This window comes from Gobio gobio (assembly GCF_949357685.1).
Source record: "Gobio gobio genome assembly, chromosome: 5".
NCBI lineage: Eukaryota > Metazoa > Chordata > Actinopteri > Cypriniformes > Gobionidae > Gobio > Gobio gobio.
In genome coordinates, this window is record NC_137101.1 from 43,333,651 (window position 1) to 43,348,938 (window position 15,288).

The window sequence follows — 15,288 nt, forward strand, 5'->3', positions numbered from 1 at the left end:
TTTTACCAAAAAAACCCCACTGAAATGAGACTGGGCTTGTTTTGGGCTAGTTTTGAGTAGCGATTGGGCGGGTTTTGTTGTGAATATCTGGCAACCCTGATCTGCTGACGGACACTGTGCTGCGTTGTCACCGGAACATCCCAGCTGAAGATAATGAGGAATTTACGCCGCTCCCTTTGCCAAGTGCATTCCAAACTGCTACATACGGTACACGTGTGTCCTGCTCACATAGGGATGATCAAATAGGGAATACTGATTCCATTTGGAACTCACCCCGTGAACCGTTCGGTACGAATACACGAACCGTTACACCCCTAAATTACATTCTTGACCCAGCCTTAAACCTACCCATACCGCCAAACCTGTCACTAACCTTACCCGTATCCCACCTCAATAGAAGCAAAAGTGTTTTGTAAAACAATATAAACACAATAAGTTAATTGTACTTATTTGTTTATGTAAGTAAATAGTAGTTAATGCCACGTAATAAAAAGTGGGAAGTTCCGGTGCTTTACGTTTTTTTCAAATGTCATTCAAACAGAAACCGAAAGCTCTTCAGTTCAGAGAAACTGAAACAAGTGTAGAGCTGTTGCGTGTTTGTGTCTCTGTATTCATGCAGTAAAATGTCAGGAGACAAAATTTCTCAGGATGAGTTCAAGGGTTCAGTGTGTCTGGATCTCCTGAAGGATCCGATGACCATTCCCTGAGGACACAGTTACTGTAAGAGCTGTATTACAGGCTGCTGGGATCAGGAGGATCACGTGAGAATCTACAGCTGCCCTCAGTGCAGACAGACCTTCAGTCCAAGACCTGCTTTAACTAAAGACACCATGCTGGCTGAAGTGGTGGAGAAACTGGAAAAGCGTAAACGTCCTGCTGACTGTTACGCTGGAGCTGGAGATGTGCAGTGTGACGTCTGTACTGGAAGAAAACACAAAGCCGTCAAGTCCTGTATGGTGTGTCTGGACTCTGACTGTCAGAATCACCTTGAACAACATGAGAGTTTCTTTAAAGTAAAGAGACACAAAGTGACTGATGACACTGGACGACTGCAGGAGATGATCTGCCAAACACATGATAAACTCCTTGAGGTTTTCTGCTGCACTGATGAGAAGTTGATATGTCTGCTGTGTGCGTTTGATGACCATAAAAACCACTACTATGTGTCAGCTGCAGCACAGAGGACAGAGAAACAGGTATGAACTATTAACTAAATATTGTAAGGACCAACCGTTGGCCCAACAGCAGATTCCAATGGCCTGGGCATAATGTCGCTTCAGCGCCCCTGTGAAGTTCACTTAATTTTTAGAATTTTTGAAATTTGACTTTAGCTGCATGCTTAATCTGACTCTAATTTCAAGTGTAATTTTTTATAGTCACGAAACTGCAACAAGTCAGTGATAGACAGAAATCAAAAGGTTCTACAGATGACGTGCCTACTCCATTCATTCATGAGCATTCAGTTTGACCTATCCTGGACACAGATTTGCGGTGGCACAAGCCTCCTTATAATCTATTGGTAATAATGATTTCAGGAGAGTACAGAATTAATCAAATATAACATTTTATTTGTTAGGTAAAAATGTATCATGCCAATTACATAGTCAGACAATTAGAAGCCAATTCAGAAATAATAAATATATAAATTGCTTAAAGATGACTGAGAGTAAGAAATGCATACACACAGTGATTGACATTTAAAATGATACCAAACATGAAAAGAAAAAAAACATCAGATTCACAAGATAAATCATACGTATTATAGTTATTCTTCGAGAACTTGCAGTGATTTGAGTAAGTTGGAAAGAAAGGAAGGGAGGAGGAGGGGCATAGATGAGTGAGAAGTTTGGGCAAGGTGGTGTCCTATGCCATTTCGTTGAGATCTTCTCTCCAGATTAGTGAGTTTTATTGAAGGGTGATTGATCTCAGCTTTTGTTTTAGCAGGAAAAGGTTTTACAGACCTCCCCTGGGGGGCAGAAACTTTCCATAAATCCCATAAATGAGCCGATGGGAGTGGACAGTTATGCGTGCAATCTACTGACGATGCGCAAATAATTAACACAAATACAGCCGGATAATTTCCATAATGACCAGCGCAATCTACCTGTTAGCATCTAGTTTTTGGGCGGTAAATAATGGCACAAAACACCAGTAAATTTACAAATCTTTGTAAATCACCTCGCATGAATTATTTAAATACTCTCCTCCCATTAATTTTTCGCCTGAAAGCGAAACTCCAATAAATGCATATGCAATAAGGTCAGCTGCAAAAATAACTCTTTCCACGCCTTTTCAGTGCTAATTTATCACTGCACGTCTTTAGTAAATTCTGACTGTAGTTTTTTAATGCCAAAAGAGGGTTTGCGCTGGCGCAAGCTGTTAGTAAATCTGGCCCTTGGACATTTCCTGTTTCCATATGTTGGGTGTTACAATGAGTGAATAAATTAACTGTAGGTGTGTTCAATGACGGTAACTATAACAACTAATATGACAGCGAGGAGAGAACCAAACAGGATGAGAACATAGAAACAATGAAGATTGAGAAGGCACTTCAACATAAAAGTCCAACATAAAAGTCCATACAAAACAAAAGACACAGAACTGGTATCGTCCAGGAGAGAGGTGGAACGGAGGCAGACTCGGGGGCGGGATGGAGACCAGGACCAGTCTGGAACAGGCAGAGCAGGTGGCCTGGGCGAGTCAGGCTGGGTATGCGGGCCAGGTGGAACAGACTCATGGGTTGAAGCCGTCACCAGACTCTGGTCACGGGCTGAAGCCTTCTCTGGACGCTGGTCAGTGGGTGGAGCCATCTCCGGACGCCGGTCAGTGGCTGGAGCAATCTCTGGATGCTGGTCTATACTTACCTGTACCACTTACCTGAACTAATCTACCCTTCTTCTGTCATCCGTATGCAATCTCTATCATCCGGTATTGGCCTGAAAAGCCTTCCTCTCTGGATCAGCATCTGCATACAAACAAGCAAGTCATTCTCCGTCTAACATCAGGAACTCATCTTCTTCATATCAACTCGCCTGTGTCTATCTCGCTTCCCAACCGACCTCAGCTTTATTTAATAAAGTCTTATTGCATTACTCACCATCTCTGTTCCATCTGTTGCCTGACAAGTAGACACTTAACAGATTGTAATGATATATAACACTTGCCTGTATGACCAAAATCGAGGACCTCAGAGAGTTAATCTAATTGCTAAAAATCTACTAGCCCTATTGCCATGTTCATAATATCTTTGCTTAAAGGTCCCCTTCTTCGTGATCCCATTGTTCAAACTTTAGTTAGTGTGTAATGTTGCTGTTAGAGCAGAAATAATACCTGTAAAATTATAAAGCTCAAAGTTCAATGCCAGGCGAGATATTTTATTTAACAGAAATTCCCTTTCAAAGCCTACAGCGAACGGCCGGCTTGGACTACATCCTGGTACTTCCTTCTTTAATTACGTCAGTAGAACCGTAGAACAAACTAACCTCCGCCCACAAGACTACGCGCAAAAAGGGGGCGTGGTCTTGTTGCTGTCCCACGTGGAGAAGAGGACGTGTCGCGTGGAGAAAAGGAAGTGTTGCGTTTGACTGTGTTTGTCGCCATGTCGTCGAGACGCTGTTATTTTCATCCCGGAGTCAAATCACCTTTGTTTGGCTTTCCCAGGGACGCTGTAGAGATCATTAAGTGTGCATATATCTCCCGTTAAGAGGCGTGACCTTTCCACGTGCGCTAAGCTGCTGTCAAATCACAACACAGGACCGTGCCACGTTCGCTAAGCTGCTGTCAAATCACAACACGGGAAGCGCTGGCACAATCAGAACTCATTACGTATTTCTGAAGAAGGGACTTCATAGAATAGAGGAAGTCATCAGCCGTTTTTAGGACAGTGAAAACAGCGGTATACAGAGAAGTAAATTGTGTTAAAAATACTGGGTTTTTTTACACACGAAACATGAACACATGTTATACTGCACATTGTAAACACAATCAAAGCTTCAAAAAGACATGAAGAACGGGACCTTTAATAAATATTAGATTACCTTAGATCTTATCAGCGATTAAGCTATTGTATTCTCTTTGCACATCCTTTATTTTACTTATTAGTTGTGGGTTTGAGGTTTGTGTGTTGTTTCTTTTTAATAGTGTGTTCTAATTCTTGTTGTTTAGCTACTCTCTCTCTCTTCTTGGCACTTGCAAACGAGATAATCCAAACTCTGAGATATGCTTTTGCACAATCCCATACTATGAGGAAATTTTTACTTTTTGAATTGAGATGACCTGTATAATAACATTACCATGTAAGATACCATGTAACCCCTCAGTCTCAGCACTTCACTGATACTGGATTCATAACTGTTTACTTGATGATTAATGGGATGTTTCTCCTGTTATTGGTTTGTGCTTTAGCCCCAGCTGAAGGAGACGCAGAGGTTGTTCCAGCAGAGAGTCCAGCAGAGAGAGAAAGATCTTCAGCAGCTGAGAGAGGCTGTGGAGTCTCATAAGGTTAGTCTGGAGAAGAAGAGAAGTTTGAGAAGTCTCAGTCAGGACTCACTGAAGCCACTGTGTGATTGTGATGTGTGTCCTAACAGCGCTCAGCACAGACAGCAGTGGAGGACAGTGAGAGGATCTTCAATGAGTTCATCCGCTCCATTAAGAGAAGCCGCTCTGAGGTCACAAAGTGGATCAGAGATCAGGAAAAGACTGCAGTGAGTCGAGCTGAAGGACGACAGGAGCGACTGGAGCAGGAGATCAATGATCTGAGGAGGAGAGACGCTGAGCTGGAGCAGCTTTCACACACACAGGATCACATCCATTTCCTGCAGGTAAAAGAGATTTAGAAGAACAAGAGACTCCGAGAAATATTTCATGAGAGCAGAATGAGCCGTTGACTGAAGTGTTGATCTGTGTTTTCGGGTATTGTATAATCATCAGTCAGACTCTCACCTGATGATCATCTTTTGAAAGAGACACCCTTACAAATGCATTTTAGCTCTGGAAATCTCTTAGGAAACATTTTTTCCTGAAAGATATATTATGCTTCCAGACAGCAACAGTTCAAAACGTCACTAATATTTAAATTATTTTTTACAACAATGTGAAATCCGTTAACTTGACAGTGCCAGTTTCACCCAGCTTGAGTTCCCATCATTTCTTAACTTATCTTTTTACAATATTTGACTTAAACTACAGCTTTTGAGTAATATTTACCAAAATCAGATAAACTTCAAACCTGCTGAAACCTTTTATAATAATTTTCACTATTTGCCAGTAACACATTAATGAATTTGATAGTTCACAAACAGGAAGTGAGACTGACCTTGGGATTGTGTCCTAAGAGTCCATGTGAATTTCAGAGCCACTAACTGCTCAAAGGTTATAAATAATGGTCAATCTACTCATTGTTTTTGAACTGCTTTTCCTTATCAAATCTACTCAACCCTGCCATGTGACGCTATATTTATGTTATTGGCAGACGTTTGATTATCAAGTGTTTTCCAAGAAAGTTCACATATAGTGTAAGTGGCCAACGTTAAAACGTATAGCTCTATCATGATATATTGAATATGAGAAGAATTAAGCTGATGCTGTGAAAATGCTGGATTGAGGAGAGTTACTAAAGATCAAATCTGACAGTAGTGCAGGTTATTGTCTGAAGTGTGGAGGTGATGAGCTTTGATTTCTGTTTTCTGTAGAGTTTCCAGTCTCTCTCAGCTCCTCCTGAATCTACAGACATCATTGACAATCCCTTCAGTTCTCTCTCCTCTTTTGATGGTGTGAGAGAATCGGTCCATCAGCTGAGACACAAACTGGAGGATTTCTGCAAAGAAGAGCTGAAGAAGATTTCTGACAGAGGTAAAGTCCTGGAGATTCATCTGCTCTCAGAAATGATCCCCCATCATCTCATATCATGTAGAAGATCATATTGGATAATATTCTCTTGACATGATAATCACACTCTACATGTCTGTTCATTTCCACAGTCACTTTCACCAACATTGTTCCCAGGACCAGGAACGACTTCCTACAACGTAAGTCACTAAGAAAACAAGCAGGAAAACTCATTGAGTGTGTTCCTGTTCTTCCTGTAGAAAGTAAAAGAAAACATGACAGAAGAGTTTTAGAGCTGATCATGTAAATTAGCGTTTCTCAACAGGGCTTTTGGAGGACATCAGGGGCGTTGGAAGCAATATCTTTGAAAGGGGCCGTTGAGGCGTTTTTTTAAAGGCATGTAGACGTGTAGCAACGTTCGCATCCGGTGTTGACAGAATGTAAGCTGCCAGAGTTTACACTAGTGACAGAATAGATGGTGTATAATTTTCATAGCAAATACTGTTTACTTCAGTGTCTCATCAGTCAAGACAACCGTGCTGAAAATTTCGGGCCGAGAACAGTTCGTAATCGTGCCGCGCTGTATCAGGCTCAAGTGGTAACACAACTGGACCTGTTCCTTACCATTCTAAGAACCGTTCGGCCCGACGGTGTGAAAGCGGCTAATGTTGTAAGCATGATTTAACTTGTTTTAACACAGCTAGCATGAAATTAGCATGATTTAACATGTTGCTAGTATGATTTTACATGTTGGCATTATTTAGCATTTTTAGCATGTTGTTGGTATGAATTAGCATGTTGCTATTGTGATTTAGCATGTTAGTATGATTTAACATGTTTTAACATGTTAGTATAAATTAGTGTGTTTGATTAATGATGCTAGGATGATTTAGCATGCTGTTAGCATTGATTGGAATGTTACGAGCATGATTTAAAATGTTGCTATTATGATTTAGCATTTTGTCAGCATGATTTAGCATTTTTTAACACGTTGTTAATATGAATTAGCATGTTGTTAGCATGTCCTAAGCTAGCTGCTAGGCTTTGCTAATGATAGATACAGTGGAAGAAGCTACTCTATTAGAGTTATTGTATTGAAGTTTTGACCCCCTCAATGAAAGCGAATGGGACTTTTATGATTTTTAATTGGTGCATGGGAGTGTGATGGCTTATATCCAGTGTGCTGAAAAGTGAGTGCAGGTGCGTGCAATTAGTATACGGATGAGGCTGAATGAGTGGGTGTGAACTGGAAACAAGTGGAAATGAACTGGAACAAGTGGAAATGAACTGGAACAAAAGCGTTATTATACGGGACATATCTGAAAAAATTCTTCAGATATTTCAAAGTGGCAGAAGATAGTGGTGAGCAGATGAACTGTAGTTCTGGATGAACCGAAGATAAAAATTGGCGAAACCCAGGAAACGTTGCAGTTCTTTAATGGTGGTAGGTTGAGGCCAACTGTGGATGGCATCTACCTTCCTCTGGTCCATCTGTATAGGTGATGGTAATCCTAGGAAGTGCATGGTGTCGCGGTAGAACTTGCGTTTCTGGAGAATGTTGGTGTCACATGTTCGGCCAGGTTCCGGGAGTAGATGAGTAGATGTTCGGCTGGTGTCACAAAGGCAGTTTTGCACCCATCACCCTCACATTTCCGGACAAGGTTGCAAGCGTTCTGCAGATCCATGTGAGCTCCCTGCAACTGTTCCAGGGAGGATGGGACCAAAGGAAGTGGATACCAAAACTTGACTGCCTGGGGGTTAAAAGTGCGGTAGTCAATAAACGGCCTCAAGCCTCCATCCGTCTTGCCTCCTTGATGTACCCTCCATGGGCTTCTGCTCTGGGATGGACAAGGGATAGATCTTACTCTTAGGTAATGTAGCCCCAGGCAACCGGTCAGTGGCGCAGTCCCATGGCCGATGAGGTGGAAACTCTGTGGCCAACTCCTTACTGAACACATCTCTCCGATCTAATATGACCCCTGACCTGTAAAGTTTCCAGAATAATAATCATACGCTGTTTGTTAATTGGCCAGAGGAGAACTGGCACCCCGACGGAGCCTGGTTTCGCCCAAGGTTTATTTTTCTCCATTAGGCCACCTGATGGAGTTTTGGTCGCCTTTGGCTTGGCTTGCCCAGTTGGGGACAATACATTTTCAACTACATATCCAAATAAATATAATTAAGTAAACTAAACTAACCATATAAACTAAATTACTGATCTGCCCACATTGTCACTGTATGATAATTGAAATGAGCTAGATGACATCACCGTTTCCTCCGGAGCAGCTGTACGGCCGAATAAAATTCTGTTGCATTATTTTCCTGTTTAACACTGTGAAGCTGCTTTGAAACAATCTGCATTGTAAAAAGCGTTATATAAATAAAGTTGACTTGACTTGACTAGTCATGAGGGATCTTAGTCTTTGTGGTAGACTCTGGACTCTCGATGATGGTGGAACTGAGGACGATGTTCGTAGTAGACGAAGATGGGTGTTGAGATAAGAATCTCGAAGATTTCCTCTTACGAATAGAAGAAAAGCAGTTCTCATGACAATACTCACTCCATTGTGTTATATATCCGGTGTTCCAGTTCACTTGTGGTGAGTGTTGAGTCATCCATGGGCGTCCCAAGATGAGGGACGAACCAGGAACAAAATCCTTTCATGATGAAGGCAGCCGATGCAGGCATCACAGTGGGTGTGCAGTGCTTGATGCAGCCACGGCCCAGTGGTGTTCCCAAGATGGAATGTAGATTAATTCTGGGTAAACAGGTTCTCTTTAGGAGTTGTAGTTGATGAAGGAGGTTGAGTGAGATGAAATTTCCAGCGGATCTAGTAGAGCTTGCGCTGAAACAGAGCGTCTAGAGGTAGTTAATATTACAGTAGGACTGGTTAAAGCTGCAATCATAGGAGGTAGTTGGATGGTATTCAACGCTGGGTGTGGCGGACAGATGGAACATTTGGGAACCGAATGTCCATCAGACCCACAATAGAGGCACAATGCGCCGGTGATGCTCTGCACGGGAAAGGTGAAAGGAATCAACCTGCATTGGTTCTGGTGCTGGAAGGGCGATATTGAATAAAAGTTTTTAATCAGAAGTTTTTGATGAATGGAATTGAAATGGAAATAGAAATGTGAGATATTTAAAATTATTTAAAATACAAAATTTGTATTAACATTATAAATGTTTTCAGTCTTATTAAAAAAATGTACTGCACACAAAACAGGACAAAGAGCATAACCATATCACACTTACTAACATCCAATAAAGCAAGATTTTAAATGGAATGAACTTGTGACTTTATCAAATAATTAAAGCAGGACAGAACTACACTACGTATTCAGCATATTCAGGATATCTTCTAAACCTATGGGATAAATATGATTATTTTGACTGAAAGCCAATTAAAAACATTCATCCAAGATTTAGAGGTAAAAAAATATATATTTTCAAAAAATCCACTGTGGATTAATCCTGAACAGGATTTGTAACAAATCTCTTTAAACTTTGAGGAAACAAAGAAATTTGAAGAAAGCTCAAGATCGCTAAAGGCTGAAAGCACTGTAGACCAACAATGATGAAACAGTGAAAAATCAAATTATTACACTCATAGTTGAATCAATTTAAAGGATCCTTGCTGAATTAAAGTATCAGTTTCTTTTATAAAAGAATCGTACTGACCTCAAACATTGAATGGTGTTGATGAATGATAATGACACTGATGATTTGCACAGGATATCAGACAGATTCATAATTCCTGATTTTTTTTTTCTCTTCATCAGATTCCCATCTAATCACTGTAGATGTGAACACAGTGAATAAACACCTCCTTCTGTCTGAGAGGAACAGAGTGATTACATTCTCTCTCACAGAGTCTCAGTCATATCCCTATCATCCAGACAGATTTGATCAGTGGATCCAGGTGTTGTGTAGAGAGAGTGTGTGTGGACGCTGTTACTGGGAGATTGAGTGGAGTGGGAGTGTGTTTATATCAGTGTCATACAAGAGCATCAGCAGGAAGGGACGGGGAGATGAGTGTGGATTTGGACGAAATGATCAGTCCTGGAGTTTGTCCTGCTCTCGCTCCAGTTACTCATTCAGACACAATAACATAGAGACTGAACTCCCTGTAGAGCCCATCAGCAGTAGAACAGGAGTGTATGTGGATCACAGTGCAGGAACTCTGTCCTTCTACAGCATCTCTGACACAATGAGCCTCATCCACACAGTCCAGACCATATTCACTCACACACTCTATCCTGGGTTTTGGGTTAATATTGGATCATCAGTGAAACTGTGTTGATGAATCAGAATAGACTGTAGAGAAATTCTACCCATAATGCTTTGAGCCGCATGATAAATCAGTAACAGTGAGACGTTAGAGTCTCTTCATAACATTAATTCTACAGCTGAACATCTGTCAGTGAAATAACGTCAGAATAAATGTGTGTAATGAATCCTCATATAGACAGTCAGATCGGTGTATGTTTGTGAGTCACGATGAGTGACGGTGTGTATCTGTGCTTTTCTCAAACTCTATTTCAGTCATTCAGTTATTATTGTTGTGTCACATAAATCATTTTTATTATTACTATCAAAGTTACCTTTCATTATTATGTATCATTCAATAAAGTGTTTTATTTGTCAATTGATAATTCTTAGTAAAAAAGTAGGACTTGTCTAAGAGTAGGACACTTTTCTAAAGAAGCCAAAAGCAACTTTCAGTAAAGTCTAAGGCCCAATCCCATTTCTACCCCTTAGCCCTTCTCTTTCCCCTACCCCTTCGTTTTGCGCGTTCACGTGAAGGGGTAGGGGTGTCTCGATTCTTTTTTGGCTGGAGTGGTAGGGGGAAGGGGAAGGGCCAGATAGCCCTTCAAACGAAGATTTTTCAGGACCACACTTCGAACGAAGGGGTATGAGGAGTTTCACTCCACCGACTACCGTGCTGCATAGAATGTGTGTGTGTTGCCACTCGGGATCGATCACTTGTGTGTCGCCTGGCTGCCAGTTTCTCCGTAGCTTGCTAAACGCACTATTTGGGTGATTTGAACACATATTAATAATAGTTTAAAAATATATATCTGGTCATCCTTCATAACGCAGTCGATATTTACATCACATATCGTCTGTAAACTCTCGCGTTACCAAGGTAACGACTGACTTGAAGTATAACGTATGAACATTATCGCAGCACCAAAGTAGAAAACGAAACCATATCCGTACCGGTCGGCTCGGATCAGCACGGAATGGAACGGTTAATAAACAAAGAGAACAGTTTGGTCCAATGGAAAAGGGGCTTCACTAGTCTTGTATGTTCTGTATCATTCTGTATCATCTTAGGAAACTCTGGCTCATATGTTTTTGAACTGAAAACGAGCGGCATTTTATTAAGTCCAAATACGGCGCAAAACTCTGTTGGGAGTGAGTAATTTGTTAAACGTGCTCGCGTCTGATTTCTGTGAGATATAGCCTACGACTGATTCTTAAGTGCTGACTGATGTGGCACTTAAACTAAGGACTACAATTATGTCAACCCAAAATGGTTGTCCCTCAACCACTGAATCAGCCACTAGTGAGCCTGCAAGGGTGAAGTCACAGCAGCATGGCACCAATCATTTAATATAATTATAATAAAATAATTTCATTAAGAAATTTAAATGCATTATTATTATTTTTTTATGTTTTACATTGTGCAAAATTATCCTAAATTAGTATTGATGCTGTGGGATCCTTTTCTATTGAAATATGTCTCATTTACAGTTGGAACAATGATGCGAACATGAGTTCCCTCAATGGCTCCAGCAACTCTAGGGAAGCCCAAAATCCTCATAAAAATGTCTGATGGTTTGAATGTTAGTTGGGAAGTCAATGAACTGCCATACAGTAGTGGTCAAAAGTGACACTCGGCCTACGAAAATTGACATCTTCACCCTTTATTCAAATATTATTAAAAATATGTTTAAGATTTTGTAAGAATGTTGCGTAGTTGTGCTTGGAGTCAATTGTTTTATTTGTGATAGCACAATTAAATATGTCAATACGGACATCATTTTCCAGGCTATGAACACATGCAAAAACACGAGAGGACCAATAAAATATTAATAACTGATTATGTTGCAGTCAATGTATGCTTTTTTTCCTGTGAGTTTTTTTTTCTTCTTCTAAAACGTGTAGCTGTAGTTTGCCTTTTTTGCCAAATAATTTTGTCTGATAAATACCTTCACTAAGTTTAGTGTTTTGTTCTTCCCTCATATTTTAAAATATATAAGTATAAAAATATTTTCCTTATATTTTGATGGTTTAAGCAAACTTGTAGGGTCATTAAAAAAATACAAACAAAAAAAAAAACTCACATAATCAGGGGTTGAATGTCAGCAGTCTGGATTGGTTAAAATGGAGGACTTTTAAGGCCCCTAAGAACCACAGACAGTTCCCAAGTAGGGACAGTGAGGGGACGAGGAGGGTTTAGCCTCCTGGAGCCCTTAAGGAAGTGAATAACAAGATCATTTCTTCCTATAGACTGCCCTGCTATAGGAGCGTGTGAAGCTGCTATAGCCACAACATAGACTTTAAGAGTAGAGGAGGAAGGTCCTCTATCCATTAAGTCTTGAAGGAATGACAATATCTGAGATATGTCACAAGTTAGAGGGTTGCCACCCCGGGTTTTGCACCAGGAGGCGAAGACGGCCCACTTTGAGGCGTAGAGACATCTCGTAGACGGAGCTCTGGCCTGAGAAATAGTGTTTAGGGGCTCCCGTTGAGAAACCACACATGAAGGTCCCACAGCTCTGGTATGGGGTGACAAATTGTTCCTCTCGCTTGGGAGAGGGGGTCCCGTCTCAGAGGCATCAGCCATGGCCTCAGAGGCGATAACCCTGACAGCTCCGAGAACCATGGTTGGGTCCTCCAAAGAGGAAACATCAGGAGAACCTTGTGGCTGCCCTCCCTGGTTCGCTTGATTACCTGGGGAATCAGAGCGATCGGGGGGAAAGCATAAAGAACGAGGCTGGGCCAGTTGTGTTCTGAGAAGAACGCTATCCGCGAGCACAGAGAGGTGAGACTCATATTCTCGCAGTGAGAGCAGGGCGAGTCAGCGACCGAGGCTTCTGCGTGGGACTTGGCCAGATATTGCGCACACTCGCTGTGCTCGTCATCAACGTGCAGAAGGGCTCTGCACGTGCCACACTCATGGCGTGACATTTACAACAACGTTGCTAAAATTTGCTCTTTTTAGAACGCTTTAGAAGCGCTGACCAGGCTGCAACACAGCGGTGTGGGAACAGTGCAGAGCGGCGGGCAATCAGCGCTGCACGTCAGCAGCAGTCTGAACGGCGAGGAAGAGCGTAGAGCACTGTGGCTGCTCGAAGCGGCGTCTGCCGTAAGGCGAGCTGCTTGAGAGCGGCAAGCAGGGAGGCTGGCTGATCAACTGGAAGAGGGCGAGAAGATCAGCGGCGAATCCAGCTGCACACGTAGACGTGAAGTCGGACACTTTCTGCTTCCTGTACAGTAGTAAAGCAGGGGTGGTATAGTTTGCAAGAGTAAGACACGTTTTTATTCACTTGCCTTTTTTGGCCCATTCTTTTGTCAATGTTAATTTCGTTGACAAATAATTTGTCAGTATTTTCAGTACAGTCATTTTCGGTCAGCATTCGGTCTTAAAGTGACAGCAGTCCATTAACCTGCTTCCATTTGTGCTCTTAATATTAATCAAACAACAAAAGACAGAGAAAACCACCTCTTTAGTTTTAATAAGGATTCATTATAATTATTATAAATTAATTATTTAATCCATATTTAATCTATAAGGAATGTTGTATTCAAGTTGTTATAAAGAATGCATATCATTCATTGAAAATAAGACGTGTTCTTCTTTAGAAGGAGTAGTTTTATTTAATTGTTACATAATATTTTTTAATATGTCACAGCAGTTAAATCTGTGTCTGGATTTAATATCATTCATATTAATAGGTTAATACAGTAGATGTTTTCTCCAGGAGTATATAATGGGTTTGGACATTTTAGAGATTCTTAATGCATTGCAATTTAACTAAACCCATTCATTTTGTTTGTGAGTGTGTGCGTCTGAGTGTAGTTTAGAGAACAAGTTCTAACATCCTGTTAAGTTTTCTGATTAGTATTTTTCTTTATATTATATATATATATATATATATATATATATATATATATATATATATATATATATATATATATATATATATATATATATATATATATATATATATATATATATATATATATATATAAGATTTATAGATTTATTGTAGCAACCTGTGCACTTTCTGAAGATTTTTTGCATTGTGAATTTGCACTGTCTGTTCTTTTCTTGAATAAAGGATTGGAAATGAATGTTTTAAAAAAAAAATCTGATTCATCGATTAATCGAGGAAATAATCGACAGATTAATCGATTATTAAAATAATCGTTAGTTGCAGCCATTCTTGTCATGTAATACGTTATGCACTGCTTAATACATTGTGTTTGTACAAGAATAAAGTTCAACATATAAACCTACTGTCACAATCACAAGTGAGAGTGCCCCTGATTACCACCTGAGGGCACTCCACCCCGGACTGTAACTCCATCACAAACTACATTATCCATAATCCTTTGCCCGGACTCATCATCACTCATTGTTTGCACCTGTGTCTCTTCACCTCATTACCCCAGCCTATATAAACCATGTTCACTCTGTCATTAACTGCGAAGTCTTGTACGTTGTATCACTGCATTTCTGAGTGTTTCCCTGGTTTCATGTCTCTGGTTTTGGATTTCTTGCCTGTTCCGTCGATTACCCGTTTGCCTGTCTCTCCTGTCTTGTTTGCTGTATTGGACTGATTACCTCTTATGACCTCTTGCCTCTTTGTTGACTACGAGTGTGGATTACCCTTTAATAAAGCTGCATTTGGATCTTCTACCTTCTGTCTCAGAGCAGTACGTTACACCTACACTATCAATGAAGTGGGTCAACGTTTTTTATCAGTTTTATTTTTGATAAACATATATATACATATATAATATAACATTGCGACTACATGAAAAGAGGTCTTAATGTTATAAAAAACTGATTTGTGAGCATTAGTGGAACAGGAGGTTTTAAAATAAACACGAAACACGTGATCGCTGTCATGCGGTGAATCTGGCCATCGTGGAACAGCTGTGTCGTCATCACAGTCCGTGTAAGTAGAATATCCTACACACAGTGTCAGAAAAGATGATTTATGGCTTTATTTATGACCATAATTATGTCCACGTGTCACTCAAACTGACAGGTCAGTGGCTGTCAATGGCCACGTGTCACTCAAACTGACAGTTCAGTGGCTGTCAATGGATGTATTTATTGGTGTATTTATGAGGGGTTGTCACCCTGATTGGCAGGTCACGAGTGTCAATCAGATATAGGGTCGGTTGGATTTATAGTGAGATATATGGGTATATTTATG

The 15,288-nt window shown here is 40.6% G+C and overlaps 1 protein-coding gene across 1 annotated transcript; it reads left to right on the top strand.

Moving 5' to 3' along the window:
- Window positions 1-557: 557 nt before the first annotated feature.
- LOC307126530 (tripartite motif-containing protein 16-like) lies at window positions 558-10,480 on the top strand. The gene is made up of 6 exons (XM_079817093.1): window positions 558-1,196; window positions 4,405-4,500; window positions 4,587-4,820; window positions 5,691-5,850; window positions 5,979-6,026; window positions 9,610-10,480. Exons 1-6 carry the CDS (start codon window positions 831-833, stop codon window positions 10,128-10,130), a joined length of 1,425 nt encoding a protein of 474 aa, XP_079673219.1. The 5' UTR covers window positions 558-830; the 3' UTR covers window positions 10,131-10,480.
- Window positions 10,481-15,288: the final 4,808 nt, after the last annotated feature.